We start from the raw sequence: 20,837 nt of genomic DNA on the forward strand, positions 1-20,837 counted from the left end.
CACGATGAGTGATGGGAGAAGAGACACAGCAGGGAGAGGTCTGGGATGGGGTCGTCTTCTTTTGTGTTTAAACATGCAGAAGAAATGGCTGGAATGTCACTTGTGCCATTGGATGGTAACATTCCCCAACCTTGGAGGTGACATTCCTTAATTTATGCCTCCCACCCCGCTTCTTGTGGGAGGCTGCTCCTATTCAAGGCTGATAACCAGAATAATGCTGGACATTGGCTTTTGAGGATGACTGACCTGGAGCCCTTCACAAACAGCAAAATAAGATATTGATCCCAAAAGATCCCACTAGCTCCTAAAAGGCCAAATTTAGGCTTCAAAATAATAATAATAAAAAAAAAAAGACTCAGTGATTCAGCTGCTTTTGGAATTATTAAAAGGGGAAGAGTTGTAGATGAAAAGCTATAAACCTGCCATTCAAAAATTAAAGCCTGTGTAATCCCTCTTGGATGCCATAATGTGAAATAGGATTTAAAAAATTAATACACCCAACTGCCATGTAGAATTCATCCATTTTAATTTACCCAATTAAAAGGAGAACCATGCAGAGCACACGAACTGCAGAAGGCACATGACAGGCTACAGATAAATACAGGCCTGAACCAAAAAGGAAAAATAGGAATAATAATGCAAAATGTCAGGGACTGCCTGTTCTGGCTCCCTGGCAGGAATCAGTGGGATGCTCCAGGAGGAGCCCCTGGTAACTATTTCCAGGTTGTACAAACACTTCTCAGTTCAGTTTTGGGCCTTTACAATCATTTATTACTGTGGGGAGGCCAAAAAAAAATTAATTTGAGGAAATTAAACCCCAAACTTCACCTTTTGGTTTTGATCACGATGAACCTGCACAGCCTGAGCAGGAGCAGCCAAGAGCCTGTGACAGCAGTGACACTCAGGAGCTGCTTCCCACCACCTGCCACAGAGCTTGGCTCTTATACCAGGATCCTGCACTTCCATAAGGAGCAGAGCTTCCAGAATCATGGAATGGGTTGGGTTGGAAGGACCTTAAAGATCATCCAGTCCCACCCCTTGCCATGGGCAGGGACACCTTCCACCATCCCACGTTGCTGCAAGCTCCATCCAACCTGGCCTTGGGCACTTCCAGGGATCCAGGGGCAGCCACGGCTGCTCTGGGCACCCCATGCCAGGGCCTCCCCACCTTCATAGTCAGGAATTTCTTCCCAGTATCCCACCTAAATATACCCTTTTATCTTAAAGCCATTCTCCCATGTCCTATCCCTCCATCCCTTGTCCCAAGTCCCTCTCCAGCTCTCCTGGAGCCCCTTTAGGCACTGGGAGGGGCTCTGAGCTCTCCCTGGAGCCTTCTCTTCTCCAGGTGAACACTCCCAGCTCTCCCAGCCTGGCTCCTCAGAGCATCTCCGTGGCCTCCTCTGGACTCTCTCCAACAGTTCCACGTCCTTCCTGTGCTGGGATTCCAGAGCTGCTGCAGGTGAGGTCTCACCTGAGCAGGGCAGAGGGGCAGAATTCCCTGTGCATCACCTACAAACATCCCCCTGTCCCCACCTGCATCTGGAGAGTGACACCAAACCCCGTTTCCAACGGGGAACAGACAGGCAGGACGAGGAAAGGAGATGTTATTTAGCAGCAGTGTGGGAGAGGCAGCAACCTCAAGCTTGTTTATCCGCAACGAATTATCAAACCAAGGAAGAGAGGACAAAGCAGAGCAGGAGATGTCCCACACAGCAGCTCCCTGGGATCTGGCAGAGCAAGACAGTCCCAGGGAGATGAAGAGCCCAGGGGCATCAACACCTTCACTTGGGCATGAGAAGAGAGACTCTACTGCTCACCAGACTCCAGGAATAATCCCAGAATCATTCAGGTTGGAAAGACCCCCCCCAAGATCATCCAACCTGTGACCAAACCCCACCTTGCCACCCAGCCCAGAGCCCTGAGTGCCACGTCCGGGTCCTCCCTTGGCCACCTCTGGGGATGCACAAAAACGAGCAGCAACCACCAAAACGAGACTAAATAAGGACATGAAGGTGCTGCTGGAGCCCCAGCCCTTCGAGAGAAGCTCCTGCCTTGTGGTCAGAGGCACCAAACGGTCTGTGCAGAGCAGAGGAAACCACGGTGTTTTCCTGAGCGCGTTCCGAGAGCTCGGCGCCGCATCCGCCCCTCGTCACCGACGCCTCCACCAGAGACCCTCCCAAGGCGCCGTGGGGACAGCACGGGACAGCCACCCACAGCACCACGCCAGGGCTGACCCCTCAGCGCGAGCAGCTTCGAACCCAGGGCTGTATTTTACCACCCCTCAGCATCGCTTTTACAAATTCCATCCCGCCAGATTCCCCCTCCCGGCAGCACTCAGCCCCCTGGAGCAGGGAACCCCAATTCCCAGCATTGTACTGTGCTCAGAAAAAGCTGGAAAAGTCAGTGTTTTAGGGGATTTGCCAAAAGGGAAAGCTGCAGTAGGGTTATAAAAACCACCAAATCCCATGGTTTTCAACACAATCCCTTTGCAACACCAGCAGAACACCACGAGGTTTGGCAACGTGGTTGGCAGCTGGGTGTGTTCCCGTGCTACTCTAATGCTCCCAGGTTTGGGGATTTATTTATTTATTTGGAAAATGTAATCTTATAATTAGGAGAGGATTTAAAATAAATCTCAAGTGCTGATACACAGCTTAAAATTAACTTTAAGAAATTCAATCCTTCTCATAATCCACTGGGGCTGTGGTTTGACACATCCTTGATAACTTTTGAAATCTGGAGTTGTATTTTATAAAATATTGGTCAAAAAAGGTGAATTTGAGGATTTTTAATGAAGTTGGTGTTGACTGAACACACGCTCAATATTCAGGTGTTTCAGCAAGGGGCAAATTTGCCTTATTAAATTAATTTTAATTATTAAAATTAAATTTTAATGTATCTAATGTATTCCAGATCAGAAAAAAAAAGTTAAATCATCAGAAATATTAAACCCAGACCAGAAAAAAAGTGACAGATGAGAAGAAAAAATATGATTAAATCCAAAAGGGATGCATAAGCAACACAAGAGAACTGTTCCTAAAAGTGGGAGTTTTATGAATTAATTTGAGTGTCTTGTGATCGTTTCTCTGCCAGAAAAGGGCATTTGGTGGCAGGAAACAGCTCATGGATTATGGTAAAAATATCAGGGAGAACAGCTGCTTCCCCAGCCCATGGCTGCGCTCCTTGAAATCTCCATTTAAATTAGGGAAGTGGCATCGAGTTGCACAAGCCAAAGCAGCTCCCCCCTCACTCTGCACAAGTTTGAGGAAGGAAATCAGGTCACAACTGCAAAGTTTGAAGCCCCAACCGACTGCACCTTTTCTCTGCTAGAGAAAAATATTCCTCTTTTCTTTAAATTGTGGACTTAAAAAAGCTCCTAAGTTTCATCCGGGGAACTTCTGAGCACTGAGCCTCCATCTCTGGCTGCAGCAGCTGGGCCTGGAGGAGGCACCTGGGGGAAATCTGGGCTGGAATGGAAGCTCCTGCCCATGCCCAGCAGCCATCAGTCACCCCACAGCCCAGTCCAGGCATCCAGAACTAATCTGGAAGATTAGGAAGTGTTATTCCCAAAAGATCCACTGGAAAGTCAGGCACTAAGAGGCCACTGTGCTCTCCAAGAATCCCCCAGCAGTGCTCCTGTTCTCGTTGGCACCTTGACAGCTGCAGGGCTGTGACATTGGATATTGGGGAAAATTTCTTCACTGGAAGGGTGGTGAAGCATGGAAGAGAGTCCCCAGGGAAGTGGGGCAGTCACCATCCCTGGAAGTGTTAAAATACAAGCAGTTGGGGCATTTTGTGATGTGGTTCACTTGGTCAAAGGTTGGACTTGATGAGCTTGGAGGTCTTTTCCAACCTCAAGGATTCCATGATTCTGTGATTCCATCCCAGGCTGCCACAGAATGGACACATGCTGGCTTTAAAAAGGAAAAAAAAAAAAAAAACCACAACACAAACAGTCCTCACAGCCAACCCAACCTGCAAAATCCCATCACTAGGAGCTGGGAGTGCAGCACAGCTCCAGCATTTCCAGGGATATCTGTCCCAGAAATGACATTACAATTAAAAGGCACAGAGGTAGTGCTTTTTTCCCTCTCCAAAATATGATTTCCAAAGCAGTTCATCCCTCTGCTCCTTCCCAACTGCAGGAAAGCCAGTGGGTATCCCAGAAGCTGAGGGCTCTGGATAAAGTGGAAAAATTCTGCTGCTGTTCAGAGGATGAGCATCCACCCAGCGAGAGCAGAGCTGCTGGGCAAGGAGACAGGGATCCACAGGGATCATCCCCATGAGCTGGGAGCAGAATGATCCAGGGCTCCACCAAGTACAACTTTCATTTTCATTATTGGACAAAACCTTAAAATTGCAGAGATACTTGTACAAACCTCTGACTGTAAGATAGAGAATGGAATTTGCTGCTGTTTTCCCTGGAGGAATGAGATCCATTAGCCCCTCTGCTGCCCTCTCTTCCGTACTGCATTAGAACCTGATGATCCATTGGAATCAAGCTGACAATGATAAATATAAACTTCTTTTTATAGAGAAAAATCCGAGGTGAAATAAAAGGACAAAATCCATCATGCTCCCCCTAAAATGGCAGGGAAGGCTCAATAAACCCATGACAGCAAAAACCTCCTGATTTTATTCTACACACAGTTCAGAAAAAGATTATTTTCTTTCCCCTAAATCCTTCCTGGTGGAATAAGAATTGGGAAGAGCTGCTTAACAACTCTCATATGCCATGGGTGAACACCAAGGCCTGTCACTTGCAGAACAACATATTCCTTGGAGAAGATCATTCCCGAGGTGTGCACGCCCCCACCCACATGCTAATTGCCTCTCAGGGCACCATCTGATCCCAGATCCTGCAGGAATGCTGCTGGTGTGAAGGGGGTGCAGGAAGGCATCAGGAAAATGGAAAATCTAATAAAAGCTATATCCAAAAGGGACTGAATAAACCTCTGGTAAAGGCCTTATGTAACACAACTCGTGCCTGAACGGATCTTTCTGCATGAAGTCAAACAAAAAGGAACATTTGCAGCAGTTTTTTTTGTGCAGATAAAAACTGCAAAGAGTTTTTGAGGATGGGAAAAAAAAAAATTTTTCTCCAGTTCTGCTGGAGCACAGATCCAGCACCAGAACTACTCCCTGAATCCAGGTGTTTCCAAGTCATCCTTCCCAACACATCAGGAACCCCAGAGAATTTTTATCTGGTACCTTTCCTGTGTACCCAGAGCTTTCCCTGGGACAAGCCTCAGAGAAAACCAACTCTACAACCACAGCCCAAAACAAGCAGGGAAGTTTCCAGCTCCTTCCCTGGTGAGCAGAGTTAATGCTGATTACCCTGGCTCTTATCACCTACACAACCCTGACCGAGAGGAATTACAGCTTTTCCAAACTATGTGGCTCATTCCAAGAGAGGCCAACCCCTCAGACCAAGCAACCTGTGGGAATTAGATTGTGTGATGCTCAGCGGCTCCTGCCGGAGCATGGGAATGGCGAGTTCCTGGCAAAGCCCCTGCACATGTGCGTGCAAGAAAACAGGAAGTTCAGACAAAGCATTTCCACAGCCAGCAAAGCCGGCTCGGCTGCGCTGGCTGCGGCTACTCCGGGAGCGGCGGGGATGGAAAGAGGATGCGGCCCCTGCGTCTCTCACTCGGCGCGGGGTCCGGAGAGGCCCTCAGCAGCACGTGGGGACCGCGGACGCGGCGGGGCCGTGGGTGCACAGGGGTTAATTTGCGCACACGCACACGGGTTGCATCGCGCACAGACGGGTTAATTCAATTCCCGCGCACACGGGTTAAGAATTCCCGCGCACACGGGTTAATTCAATTCCCGCGCGCACGGGTTAATTCCCGCGCGCACGGGTTAATTCAATTCCCGCGCACACGGGTTAATTCCCGCGCACACGGGTTAATTCCCGCGCACTTGCCGCGCCGCGCCCCCGCCCCCGCCAATCAGCGCGGCGGCCGCGAGCGCTGCCATGACCATATAAGGTAAAAAGCCGCGGCCGCCGCAGTGCCGCTGCGGCGGGCGCGGGTGCGCGCGCGCGGAGGGGCGTGGCTTGCGGGGAGGGGCGGGGCTTGTCCCTCCCCCCGGTGTCCCTCCCCCCGGCACCCCGAGCACATGGGTGCGGGGTGCGGGGTCCCGGGGGGCTCATCCCGCCCCAAAAACACCCCCAGACCTCCCGCCCAGCGCCGGGAGGGAGCTGGGAGCCACCAGCCCGGCAGCGACAAACCCCGGCCACAACAAAACCCTGTAATATCACTGAAAATTGGCAAGAAAAGCACATTAAAACGAGTAAAATCTCCCCTTTTCTGTGCTCACCCCGCAGCAAGGGTCAGCCACATCCAAGGTAATTCCCAGTGAGCCGCAAAGCGCTGGGTTTGAGCAGCCACGATGTCGTTATGGGACATTTCCCCTGCAGAAATGCAGCAAGTGTATTTTTATGGCTCAATTTTAAAATCAGTCCAAACCCATGGTTGAAAATGGATTTTTTTTTTTTCCTTGACTATAACAACAAGGATTTTGTTGCGGGGAGCTTAATAAGTATCTGTACTAAACAGGCTCAAAGAGAAACCCAAATGTTATTTAGGGTGCTGCAGGAACTAAAGGAACAATTTCATCAGCCCAGGCTATAAAAATAATGCAGAACACAGGAACTGGTTAGAGCAGAGCCAGCAAAGCACTGCATTGCAAAAGAACGTGTCAGGCTGGGGGTGAGGGCCACAGCTCCTCCAGCTTCCCATGGAACCTCCTCAGATGTGGATATTAAATGCCTGTGGAAGGCAGGAATGGAGCTGAGGGCACCAAGGCAGTGATAAATAAGAGGGTGGGAGGAAGAACAGAATGGATGTGAACATAACGCCAAAGAAGGCACTTAAAAATGCAAAAGGGCACTCAGAATTAGCAGGAATTTCTGCCAGGGACTGAGAAAACACAGAAACATAGAATCATTAACGTTGTAAAAGCCCTCTGAGACCACTGAGTCCAACTGCTCCCCCAGCACTGCCAAGGCCATCACGTCCCCAAGTGCCACATCCACCAGGCTTTTAAATCTCTCCAGGGATGGGGACTCCATCACTGCTCAGGGCAGCCTCTTCCAATGCCTGACAACCCTTTCCATGAAGAAATTTCCCACAATATCCAATCTAATTAAGGCTATTCCCTCTCCCTCTGGGTCTGTCCCTTGTTCCCTGGGATCAGAGCCTGATCCCCCCCAGCTGCCCCCTCCTGTCAGGGAGTTGTGTGAAGAACCAGAGGGTCCCCCCTGAGCCTCCTTCTCCTCAGGCTGAACCCCCAATCTCCCTCATCTGATCTGTGCTCCAAACACTGGGATTTAAGAGAGGAAAAGAGGGATGCACATCCCCAGCTGTCGGCATCTGTGCCGTGGTGAAGCTGAACGAGGAATTCCTAATCCAGGGCTGCGCCACCACGCGTGGCCCAGGCAGGAGGAGGACACGTGGCCTGAGGATGAGCCCTAAGCAGGGAAGGGCTGCTCATCAGAGCAGCAAACGGAGCTATTTTGGGAGGCTGGGGTTTGGCTTTGCTTAACGTGATGGAGACGTCGCTGCCTCCGCTCTGCCCTGGCCGGGTGGGAAGTTGTGCTGAATCCTGGGCACTAATTCTGTATTCCACAGGGCAGATCTGGAAGTGGAGCTGGGAAAGCAGCTCAGGGCTGATGACAGACTGAGGACAACTTAACCACAGGCTTAAGAGAGGAGTTTGAGGGTCACGGAGAAAAGAATGTTGCAAAAAAAGTCTTTTGATCACAGGAATTTGCTGGTTAAGCATTACAGAAGGAGATGAGAAGAAACTCCTCCAGAAGATGGATGTGACTTTTCCATGCAGGACCAGGGGCAACAGGAATGCCTTTCTTGGAACCAGCTTATTCCTTTGCATCCCTCCAATGTGGGGCTGCAAGGAGCAATTGGGCTCAGGTGCATTCCTGAATTGAATCTGCAAGGAGCAGCTGGGCTCAGATGCATTCCTGAATGAATTCTGCAAGGAGCAGCTGGATTCAGATAGTTCCTGGTTTAACTCTCAAGGAGCAGTTGGACTTAGGTGGCTCCTGGTTTAACTCTCAAGGAGCAGTTGGATTCAGGTGATTCAAAAAAAAAAAAGCTGAATCCTTGACAGTAGAAAAACCAGACTTGATCATAAAGAGGCTTCCAAAATACGATCCTACGTGGAAAATTCTGCCAGAATCAGCTCAGATGAGTCAAGCAAACAGCTTGTTTGTTGTGTTGAATGTACAGAAAGCATCAGACTGATTACAGACATTAAACACATTCGTACATGGCACCACTGAGCAGCCGTTGTCACCACAGCCCTTCATTATTCCCAAAGAAACGCCGGGATGACAGCACAGCCGAGCAGGTAACTCAAGAAACATTCCAGCAGCACTTACCTTGTGCAGAGGCAGCACCAGGAAGGCTCCCCCGCCGCTGGCATCCACGATGATGGCCACGAAGCGGGGGTTGACGGCGCAGAAGGAGCTGTCCCAGGTGACGCGGGACACGCGGATGTCGTCGTAGCACTGGTCGTTCTTCACCGCCTGGCCGAAGACGTGCCGGAATTTGCTCTGTCGTACCACCCGCCTCATCGTGTCTGCACACGGATGCAAAAGGAGAGGGTCAGTTCCAGGGAAAGGATGTCCTGATCGTCCTGGACAAGGATCAACACTGGATGTTCTCATCAGCTTCACGGCCGCGCTTTCGGCAATGCGGAAACACAGATTCGCTCGCTGTTTGTAGAGTCGTGGAATGGTTTGGGTTGGAAGAATCCCAAATTGGGTTGGGGTGGGAAGGGATCTCTGGAGATCACCCAGTCCAGCCCCCTTCCACAGCAGGGTCACCCAGAGCAGGTGGCACAGGAATGCATCCAGGTGGGGTTGGGATTTCTCCAGACAGGGAGACTCCACGCCCTCCCTGGGCAGTTCCAGTGCTCAGCCACCCTCCATGAGAAGAGGTTCCTCCTCATGTTGAGGTGAAATTCCACATGGTTTAGTTTATGACCACTGCTCCTCATCCTGTTGGGCACTGCTGGAAAGAGTCTGGCACTGTCCTCTTGGCACCAAATACCTTAAAATTTATCCCATTCCACCCCCTGCCATGGGCAGGAACACCCTCCACTATCCCAGGTTGTTCCAAGCCCCATCCAACCTGGCCTTGGACACTTCCACATCCACCTTAAGACCTGCCAAATTCTCAGCCAGCTTTGCCTTTTCCTTCTTATATTAACTAAAATTTCAGGTTGTTTTGCACCCAACCCAACCCAACTGCATTTCCAGGGGGCTTTTACAGAATTTGCCAGTTAAGCATTAATTTCCCCACTGTAAATGTGTTCCCTGACTGCAGTAAAGGAAGTTCCTAATCCCAAAAGCGGTTTTTAGACAAGTCTCCACATATTTTCAGGGATAAATCTAGTCTTGGATTGAACTTGTTTACTTTCAAGTCAGACAGGGTCCAGAAGATGTAAATAAAAATGCAAGCTCTCAAAATCTGGTGTTCCTGTGAAGTGGTTCCACATGTTCCCTAGCTTCCAGTTCTTTCTTCTAACTCCAAAATCATCCTAAAAAAATGAGTTTCCTAGGCAGAAAGGAGTAATGGAAACAAGTTAATGACTCCAATTAACTTGGTGTGTCTGTAGCATTTCTTGAGAAAAATTATTTTTAAGAATGCTGGAGTTAGAATAGAGGGAGAAAAGGAATTGGTGTGGAAAATTCCAGCACCTGGGAGAAGACACAGGCACAACACCAACCCTGGACGAGGGATACAACCCCATGGGGCCCTCACATCTGGGAAGGGATTTTCCCATCATCCCAGACTTTGTCCCTCAGAGAAGAGGGAGCAGAAGAGGAGCCTCCATACAGCATCTTGCTTTTACATATGGGAAAAATATTTCTGTGCCAGTCTCTAGGGATAGCAAAAAAAAAAAAGAGGGAAAAAAAGTAAAAATAAGCAGAGTCCACCTCCTATCTCTTCTCCCAGAAGGTCCCCAAGCACATGGAGAGGCTGGGAAAAACTGCTCAGTCCCTGGAGCTCCTCGCTGCAGCGCGATGCTCCGGAGTGAGAGACTGGGAATGTGGCTCCATCCCGAATCCCTGCTCCCAGGCTGGCTGCTGCAAACGTGGTGATGAAAGCTCGGAGGGCTGTCTGTGACTGCAAAGGCTTCGCAGGGAAGCGCCGAGTGTTGATGGCTGTTTTGTAGTCTGGGAGGTGAAATAAAAAATTAACCACGACAAAAAGAGGGATAACTGCAGGGAAGCGCTCATCAGAGCCGGGAAATGCCACGGAATGTGTTTGAAGAGGTGGAAAATGTTCCAATTAACGAATCAGACAGCGCTGCAGTGAAACTCTCCAGTTCTGCAGAGATAAGGGAGAAGCAGCAGAGGGTTTGTGTTCCACCAGAGCCCATTTGGGAACTGGCACTGGTCACTTGCACAGCGGCTCAGCTGTGATGTACCAGTGCCACTGGAGCCACCAGTGTGCCCAGTAAAAGCAGATTTGGGGTCGGTTTTGTGATGGGGATGCCTGTCCCAGGTGTGGGGTAGAGGCCACCAAACACCTTCATGCTCCGTGTTCATTCCCAGCCACGGAGAGCAGGTAGGGGTTCCCCACAGTACCTTTTCCATACTGATATTTTAAAGAGAATTAAGAATGTTTAAGAAAAAAAATAGGTTATAAATGCAAAATTTTGGGAAGAACTGAGGTGTTTTAAGATGTCCACAGAAAAGATCTATATGGAAATTGTTAATGATTTCTGTCCTATTGAAGCTGAACTTAGGCTCCCTCCCTACTTTCATCAGTTACTGGAATTGTGTAATGAACTTTCTGCCAACTGTTTCCCTCAGAGCACAAATCAGAGGCCTGTTCCACGCTGGACACACCCCAGAACACCGGAGTGTGATGGGAAGTCACAAACCAGGAGCTGCTCTCCAGCTCCAGCCAGCAGGTGAGAGCACTAAATAAAATCATGGAATGGTTTGGGTTGGAAGGGACCTTAAAACTCATCCAGTTCCACCCCCTGCCATGAGCAGGGACACCTTGCACTACTCCTATCCAACCTGGCCTAGGACACCTCCAGCACAATCCCAGCCTCACCAAATCGTGCTCAAAGAAAAGGTGAATTTTAACTTCAAGATGCCCAAATGAGAAGAAACGCTGAAGTCTCGAGGTTCAGTTAAGACACATCATAAAAAAAGCAGTTCCACACCCAGTTACCGATTTGTGTCGACTCATTCCCAGCCCTGTCACACAATTCCATCCTGAGGGCTCCTCCCAGAGCTGAGAAGGCTCAGCTGAACCTCTGACTCCATGGCCAGGTCTGGCAGTGAGCACCATGCAAGAGCAGCATCACCCCCATCTTCCCACCATTCCAGGTGACCCCAGGCCACCCCCAGGATACTGGGAATGTTCTCCCAAGCCCAGTGTGACACCACTGGAGCTCGTGCCCAGCTCAGCCCTTTCCCACCCCTTGCAGCAAACTCTTTTCATCATCTGCCTGCACAACTCATCCAGGAGCAGGGAGAAGGCTCCTGCTTTGTGCACGGTAGATTTCCAGGAGTGTTCACTCCCTGGCAACATTCCCACCCTGCTGTGAATCCAGATTAAAATCAGATTGTTGGGAAGAAGGTAAAGCAAAGGTTTGAAAGGTTTGAACTTGTCGTGCTGAGCCAGCACAGCAAATTGCCTGGAATCACATCCCGCAGAGCCAGGGGGCTGGGAATGTGGCTGCTCCAGTGCTGGCAATTCAGGTGTGATGGTTACAAAGGATTATTTGTATCACTTGGATAATTGTATCACTTCTTCACTTGATCAATACCAGAACAGCAGGAAAAAATATTCATTTCTAATATCAGATGCTGGGGATCTGTCACCCCTTCCACTTCCACAAAAGAGAAACTCCCTTTACCCCACGGTGAAATCCAACTACTGTATTTCCCTCATTTTCACCCTTTGATGCAAAGGGTAATCATTCGGTTTTCTATAAATGACTTTTTAAAAATGCAGAGAGTTCAGATGCCTCCAGAAATATCCTTATTTGTTCCAAAGGGATCTGTTGGAACACACCTTCCCTGCCCTCTTCCCCACCTACAGCTCGTCATCCTTAGCAGGAACTCTCTGATCAACACATGGTGAGCAGCCTCCAAGTGCTCATTTCCATAGCAAAGGGAGTGATTCTTGGCGTTGGATCAGAGCCATTTTGATCTGGCAGCTCTCCAAGGAGAAGGAGGGGGGAATGTGCTGGTGGTGGTTGGAAGGAGCAGTGACTGCGGCTCTTTCAGCTCACCAGGGAGAGCAGGTGAAAAACCCAACGCGGGGAGGGGGATCCTGAGCACCCCAAAAAGAGTCCTAGCCTTGCCACAGATTGTTCCTGAATGTGAAGAGTGTTTAGTCTCCTCTTTGCTTCTCAGTCCTGCCGTGCAAATGATGCCCCCCCCCCTTTCTCCTCTTTATCCGACTCCAAGAAAATCCACAGCTCAGTTTGGTTGCTGCAGGCTCCCTCAGCAGAGTCACGGGCAGGAGCTCCAGGCTTGGCCAATTCATGGAATGGTTTGGAAGGAACCTGAAAGGTCATCCAGTTCCACCCCCTGCCATGGGCAGGGACATCTCCCAGCCTGGCCTTGGACACTTCCAGGGATCCAGGGGGTATCACAGCTTCTCTGTGCAAGGCCCTCCCTACCCTCATAGACAGGAATTTCTTCCCAGTATCCCACCTAAATCTACCCTCTTTTGTCTTAAAGCCATTCCCCTTTGTCCTGTCATTCCATCCTTTACCCAAAGTCCCTCTCCAGCTCTCCTGGAGCCCCTTTAGGCACTGGAAGGGGCTCTAAGGTCTCCTTGGAGCCTTTTCTTCTCCAGCTGAACACTCCCAGCACCACCAGCCTGGCTCCAGACCAGAGGGGCTCCAGCCCTCAGAGCAACTCCGTGGGCTCCTCTGGACCTGCTCTAACAGGTCCATGTCTTTTTGTGCCACTTTTAGGATTATCAGGTGAGACACCAACACCTGAGATGATTCACCCTAAGGAAAGGCTGATTCAGCCTCTATCACACTTGCAAAAGGATGACCTGGGTGGTTCAGGGAGCCTTGGGAAGTGACTTTGGAAATACCCAAGTGGCTAAGGAAGTGTATCCATGGCTAACGGGGCAGTGCCGGGGATTTTCTCTAAGGAAGTGGACTTGGAATATGAGGATTAAAAAAAGAAGTTCATTAGATCATTATCTATGCTGTTAAACCTTGGCTTAGGAACCATCTCCCTATCCACTTGCTAGACAGAATATATTTTTGGGGGGTAAAGTGCAAAATTAGAGGATTTAAAACCTCCTGACTGGGAGCTGAAAGGCCTTTAAATTTTGCCAGAGTTACAACCCTCAGCAAAATTAAAACAGAAGCGTTGGACACCCTGCAAAGGCCTCCACAATAGAAGTGCTGACAGATCTACGGCTGCTGAGCTCCTGGATCCCGCTCGGCCACACACGGCATCTTGGTGGGGACAGAGGAACGAGCCTTCAAACCTCTTATTTATTCCCTCCCTGCGTGACTGCCAGCTGAATTTAACCAAAACTTTGGGTTCATCTGCCAGTCTGTGCCCTCTGAACAACCCAGCCCTTGTGGCAGCTTTTAAAGGACCCTGGAAAGGCTGGATGCCGCCGGCCGCGCTCGCACAGGGATACTTTTCATCCCACTCCTTTCTGATCTCCCATCACGATGTGTCACAAGAGCTACCATGAGTTTGCCCATTTTCCTGTTTATAAAGGATTTATCTGTCTCAAGAATCCAACAGATGGATTTCTGTGGCTTCGGAGGGTTTGCAGCCTGCTTATGCAAGAGGAAATGCATCCTGCTAGGGAACACTTACAGGAAAACCCCCCACTAATGGCAAAATCCTGCTCAGCCCATGTGACTGTGATCCCTTCTGGAAAGGGAGGCATTGGAATAAAAGGCCAGTTGAAGTCAGACAGCCGGAGGCTACTGTTAAGGGGGGTGAGGACATACAAATCCAGTGGATATGGAGAACAGCATTTATAAAAGGTTGGTACTTGGGACTGCAAAGGCTCTTCCTTAAGTGGAAAAAGTCAAGTTGCAGCTGTTGATGGTGAATCCCCAAACTCCCAGTCCGAGCCTTGCTGAGGAGCTTTGGGATAAAGGTCCAGTCTTAATTGTTAAAAAAATGAGAAGCAGATTAAGAAAAATAAAAATTAAGAGGTCAATAGTTGGACTTGATGATCTTAAAGGTCTTTTCCAACCTCAATAATTCCACGGTTCTCTAGGCAGTGCACCAGCAGCAATTATGAATGGTGTTATGGGATGGCTGGGGTCAGCAGGGACAGGGGATAGTCCCACTGGTGAAACTGCAACATGGGAAAGCCCAGAGGATTCCCAAGTACCAACTGTGAGGCCTCAGTGGCCTCATCAGCAAAACCTCATCAGCAAATCATCTCTGTGCTCAGAGCTGGTTTTTCAAAAAAAATCTAGGAAGTGTGTTATAATCCTAAACCCAAACCAGGCCGTGGATGTTCCAACCTGCCCCTGGCATGGAGAGAACACCCTCTGGGAGCAGGGCTGAGCCACATCTGCAGAGCAGTTGGCCATCATGGAGATAAGCACCAGAGAAAAGCCCACAAGGAAATCTGCTAATTCCCTCCTTGGAGCACTTTGAACATGCTATGGAAGATAAGGTACAGAGCCACACTGGAAGGGAGGACAGAGGCATTCAGAGGGTTTGAGGCCATTAAAACACCTCCATCCCCTCGTGCTCCTCATGGCAAGGACAGCTCTGTCCCACTGCTGTGGGCCCAAGGGAGCAGGGACTGAGCCAAGAGCTGCACCCACTGAGAAAAAGCACAGAGACCTCCAGGTTATTTCCCAATCGCTCTCTTCTGGCATTTTTTTCACTCCAGAGCCTTGGTTGTGCAAGCTCTGGGGTTCTCAGTGACCCAGGGCCATGCCCAGCCACAGGGACAGGGACACACACTGCCCTGGGCTCGGTCCAGCTGCACACCTATTCCAGGGAAATCTTGCCACCACTGTCACCAGCAAGGCTGGAGGAGGAATCAGTATAATGAAATCCCAGAAAGGCTTGGTTTGGGTTGGAAGGGGCATTACAGCTCACCCAGTTTCACCCCCAGGGACACCTTCCACTAGCCCAGGTTGCTCCAAGCCCCATCAAGTCTGGCCTTGGACATTTCCAGGGATGGGGCAGCCACAGCTTCTCTCGGCACTCTGGGCCTCACCACCCTCACAGGGAACAATTTCTCTTAATATCTCCTCTAAACCTACCCTTGTTCAGTTTGAACCCATTCCCTGTTGTCCTGTCACTCCATGCTCTTGGAGAACTTCATCTCCCTCTCCAAGTATCCATGGAACCAAAGAACCCAGTCTCGTGATACAAAGTCTTACAAGACTTGGGCAAAGAAGGAAGTGGGGGGAAGAAATGTCTAGTGGCCACAAAAAGTTCAGCTCACCCCACAACTTCACATGAAAGCTCAGCAGAAAAAGGGAACAGCCACAAATGCCTTGATGCAGTTTCTGTGCTTTTAAACACAATTCTATTCCCTCTGTGTATCCCTTTTCCAATCAATCCATATCCACTCCATTGCTGACAGAACTGTTGTTTTCAGCTGTTCAGAGTTATTTAAAACAAAGGTGAACACTACTACAGATGGTCACAATTCCAAAACACATCATATTTGTGTGCAGATTATTTTCAGTCTTTGGTTACTTGAGCCTAGGTTGAGCAAGACCCTGCCATCTGATTTCACTTCATTTTAAAGACAAAAAGCTGGAATATGAACTTAATACTGAAATTTCCAGCTGTTCTACCACTGGCAAGATTCTATTTTGGGATGGGAACCTAAACCACAAACTACCAGGGAATTTGATTATATCTCAACTGGGGAGCCCAGCACATTCAAAAATGTAACACAACCCAAACTTTGAATAAGCTGAAATTTCTCTTCTGGACTAAGAGCAAGGTGTTGGCCGCAACCTGTGAAACACTTGATACAACTCTGGATTTCAGAGCTGTAACCTGAAATGATCATATGAAAACCTTCAGAGCATGAAGAACTCTTGAGTCAGAAGTGCCTGTAGAGCTCAAATCTCCCAGGATCACCAAGAAGGATTATTTCCTCAGGGTTTACCTGTGTGTGCTCATCTCACACCTCCCCCCCGGGGCTATTTTCACTTCAAGATTTCCAGGGATACAATTCATCTTCTTGGGGAATCACCTGGTTGTGGAAGGTGTCCCTGCCAGTGGCAGGGAGGTGGAATGAGGTGAGCTTGAAGCTCCCTTCCAAGCCAAACCCTTCTGGGATGATCTTACCACTCCCACACGTTGTCACTGTATCTCCACATCCAGCATTACATCATTGACCATAATTTGCAGTGACAAAAGGACGCCGCAGTTAAAGTCATTACCCCGAACTGAGAGCGTTGTCTGGCTTCATTTAATCTGTGTCATCTACCAGAAAGGCAGAGCAATGAATGCACACAAAAATCATTACATGAAATAATTCAGCAGGAGTGATGGGGAACCAGCAAAGGGAGACACCAGCAGGAATGGGAGTTCTGCTGCACTGGAGCAGCAGCCTCCAAACAACCTCTTTTTTTGGGTTTATATCTTTTAGAGCATCCTCTGTCAGCTGGCACTAAAGCTGCCCCGCTACATAGGTGATGGGGGATGTTTTAGGGGATGTTAACACAGGCTGGACATAAGAGGGTATTAAAATTAAAAGAGGAGAGCAAAGTGGAGATAAAAATAAAGGATTAAAACTCAGGACAAAATCTCATAAAGGCAAGTAGCATACAAAATACAGGGCTAAGAGAGCAGGGATTGAACATTCCGGGTGCCTCAGTGCATTCAAATCCAGGCTGGAGCATGGAAGGTGTCCCTGCCCATGGCAGGGGGTGGAATGAGATGAGCTTTAAAGTCCCTTCCAACCCAAACCATTCTGGGATTCTGTGATCCCCACATTTCAGCTTCTGCTTTTGCTGCCAGCAGAGACAGTTGCACAGTGGTTGGACACCACAGAAGCTTTTTACTGGACAAGGAAAGGGAAACCTCCCACACACTCCCACCTCCGACACCGCTGTTCCAGCAGCCGACCACAGAAGGCCATGGCCTTTCACATCATCCCCTCCAAAAATCCTTCCTTTTCTTTTCCACTGGAGTAAACACCAGAGAAGCTTCTTTGCACACTGTATCCCATCCACTGCCAAGAGACAGAGCAATATCCTCAACAACAGCCCTAGGAGCTGCAGCCAGAGACATCACAGCAGCCCCAGGGATGCTCCTGACACCCATGAGGAGGAGGGAAGAACAGGGCTCCAGACCACACCATGATCCCAAGGGAAACACAAGCAGGAGCACATGGCTCTCCCAGGATTCCAGCAAAAGGAATCCAGTGATAAAATGCTTCTCCCCAGCACTGACCTAGTTCTCTTATCAGAGCTAACAGGGAAGTAGCAATCTGGTCAGAGCTGCTGCCCCAACCCGCTGGATTCCTCTCTCACTCAAAGGTTACATGCCAGCGTTTTCCAGACCATATTCCTAAGATGCACTGGAGGCTTTTTTTTTCTTTTTTGGGCAAAGGTTGGTGGTTACGAACAGAAAAAGAGCTGCTCCCCAGCACAGCTTCAGGAAATTCTCACCAAATCTCAGCATTCCCAACCAACCAAACAAGGACCTTTTTCTAACAAAAAAGGTGTTGTCCCTTGTCCAAAGCCCCTCTCCAGCTCTCCTGGAGCCCCTTTAGGCACTGGAAGGGGCTCTGAGCTCTCCCTGGAGCTTTCTTTCCACCAGGTGAACACCCCCAGCTCTCCCAGCCTGGCTCCATGGCAGAGGGGCTCCAGCCCAATCCCCAAAGGAATAGACAAGCTGGTTTTTATTCCTCAATTACAACATCCCTTGGCATCCATAGGAAAAAATTCTAAACATTAAAGGTGTTTTAAGAGATAAACAGTCTCACAGATAAAAGGTTGCCCAGTTCTCCTAGAGCACTGCACCATCAGGGAACCAGGACCTGCAGAACCCTCTGCTCCAAACACTAAATTAACTGGGACACAAATTCCTCCCAACTCTGGAATAAGGCAGAAACAACAGATCAGCACAACCAAGGCTCCCAAAGAGCCTGGCCAAGAGTGAGTCAGACTGACCAAGTGAGGAGCAGCGTTCTCCACATGACCCAGCCTGACCACAGAGGCTCCGAGCTCGGCTGGTCCAAGCACAGCTCCCAGACCTGCCTGGAGCCTGCAGAGAAGCAGGAGCTGCCTGGGGGAATGTGACCTGGGAGCAGCAGGATGACCAAGTGGAATGGCAGCACCTCATGGATAACACCACATCTCCTGCTGTAACAGGCTGGAGCCCTGGAGAACATCTCAGGGAGACTGGAGGTACAGCACAGAGCAGCGTGGTCCATCACACTGGAATTTCGAGTGGACACACTCTGCTCCAAAAAGTGACAACGAGCTTGGCTGGAACATCCTGAGTAACACTTTCTTCCACTTCTCAACAACACCCACCCAACAGGTGAGGCCCCCACACTGAACTGCTTTTAATGTTCTCAAAATAACCCCAACAATGGTGAATTATCAAAGACAAGACAACATCCTCACCCCAGGACGTGGGAGGTTCGGGCTGGATAACGCCAACATCTCGGATTTTAATGCAGTACAAACAAGCTGCAAAATGAATCTCAGTGCTCCCAGTTGGAACTGGCATGTGTTTCTCCACATTTCCATTTGCTGTCCTGCCAGCTCTTCTGGCCAAGCAGCCTATAATTCCAAGAGCACCATTGTCATTCCGTCCTGTTTCCGTAACGTGCAATTTGAAATCAGGGCTGGGGGAGGGAGGATGGGGCTGGAGGAGGCTGAAACTCAAATCCAGATAGTTCAATCTGCTAACTTGATTTTCAATCCCTGTCTCATGGTGCCAATGACAGCCCCCCAAACATCTGTTTTAGCAGAGGCTTCCAAGTTCAAACACATTTCCTACAGATTTGTCACTGACCCGTCGTGGGATGACAATGAGGGGGCACTACCTGGTGTCAAACCACGAGGATGACACAAAGCACCTTTCTCACTTCCCTGGGCAGGCAAGAAACCAAAAATTAACTTAGGGAAGTGGATTTAGTCTATTAAGGAGCGTTAATAAACATTCTAGGCTACAAAGACTGATTTCAGATTCCTACCTGTGTCCTTGACACCTCCATGGCCCCACATCCACCTCTGAGATTCCCTGACAGGGAGAATCACACTCGCCCCAACACTGGGCAAAGGCTGATTGCTTGGGGAATTCTTGGACCTTCAGCTGGCTGCTCTCAGCTGGAGAACTGGTTTCCAGTGAAGAATTACAGCCTGTGCCTTGATGACCTTTAAGCTTTACTTACCTGTTGGATTGACAGTCACGTTGCTGCACGTGCAGCCCACACTTCCAGTCCTTTGGGAATCCCTGTGGCATTTCCAGCAGCTCCAGAGGAGCCCAGCCAAAACAACAGAATTACACCCAGATAAGCCCAGCTGGTTTTTATGGGAGCTTGCAGAGCACTTAAGAATACCCTAAGTAGAGCAGAAGATGGATGTGGCAGAGCAGGGATACAAAGAACAAAAAGATAACCTTTACCCCCAAAGAAACATCAGGGAGCCAAGGGAAGAAGAGAGAGATAACCCCAGGGTAGCCTGACCCTAACCAGGGGCACCCACCTTAAACAGCAGCACCTTAAAATACCACACAGAACAAATTGTGGCAGAAGGGAGCAATTTTCCTGGCAGTGGCCAAGAAAAAGATGCTGGAAGCACAGCAACACTGAGCTAGAAGAGTTTTGTGCCCACCCTTCAGGCTGTGCTAAAGCAGAATATATTGCAGAGGAATGTCTGGCAACTTGTGTTTGCCTAAGTTGGCTCAGGATTCTCTCCTGCCTTGCAAATTGATCTCAGCAGATCCAAAAATTCAAATGAACTTTTAAAAGTATCACTGAAAACTTAAAAAAAAAATGCAATACACCTCTTGTTCTGAATGAGACAGCTTTGGGCCTCCAGCCTCCAAGATATGGTATAATTATATAAGTACTGCAGAAGGGAATTAAGTAAGAAATTAAAAGTGTAACAGTGGTCATTTATTCCCACGTACAGATCCCACCACGTGTGCTGGGGCAAATACCTGAAGCATGTGTAAAACAACAACTGCACTTAGTAGTACGTGCTACAAGTAGTATGTGCTAGAAGCATTCCCAGCCTAGGACCTGCCAGGCCCTGAGTGAAACGTGTCACCTCACATTCCCAGCCTGGAAGGAAGGATACCAATCTGTTTCACACAGGTATGATGAAAAATGCCAAGGAAATGCCAAGCAGACACCCTGAGCCAGCTGGGGGATCCAGATTCCAGCAGGAAGCAAAAAAACCACGAGGGCTTTTCAAGTATTTAAAGTGAAAAGGGGAGGGAAAAAAAGCTACTCCAGGAGGTAATTCCAGCCCTGAGCAGGTGCCTGAGCACTGAGGCTTTGCTGATGACAATCTTCCCTATCAAGCCATCATCTGCCCAGCATGGCCAGTTTGCCCAGTTCCCAAGGGACACGCTGCTTCCTACGGATTGAATTTGTTACTGCCTGCTAATCCCTGGAGCTGCTAATTACACCCATTATCAGTTTGTCCAGCATCCAGATCTGGCACACTGTAAAATGTCAAGTCCCCATCAGGTTTACAGACTGGTTTGGGTTACCAGGGATCTTAAAGCCCATTCCATTCCACCCCCTGCCATGGGCAGGGACACCTTCCACACTCCCTGGTTGCTCCAAGCCCTGTCCAACCTGACCTTGGACACTTCCAGGGACGGGGCAGCC

The 20,837-nt window shown here is 49.3% G+C and overlaps 1 protein-coding gene across 1 annotated transcript in view; it reads right to left on the bottom strand.

The window, feature by feature from the left end:
• The window catches only part of CORO1C (coronin 1C), a 39,432-nt gene that overhangs the window by 14,014 nt on the left and 4,581 nt on the right, over window positions 1-20,837 (bottom strand). The window contains exon 2 of the mRNA XM_053959856.1: window positions 8,405-8,604. Coding sequence (XP_053815831.1) covers window positions 8,405-8,599 — 195 coding nt within the window. The 5' untranslated portion in view covers window positions 8,600-8,604. The remainder of the gene's footprint in view (window positions 1-8,404; window positions 8,605-20,837) is intronic.

Source organism: Vidua chalybeata, chromosome 18 (assembly GCF_026979565.1).
Source record: "Vidua chalybeata isolate OUT-0048 chromosome 18, bVidCha1 merged haplotype, whole genome shotgun sequence".
Classification (NCBI taxonomy): domain Eukaryota; kingdom Metazoa; phylum Chordata; class Aves; order Passeriformes; family Viduidae; genus Vidua; species Vidua chalybeata.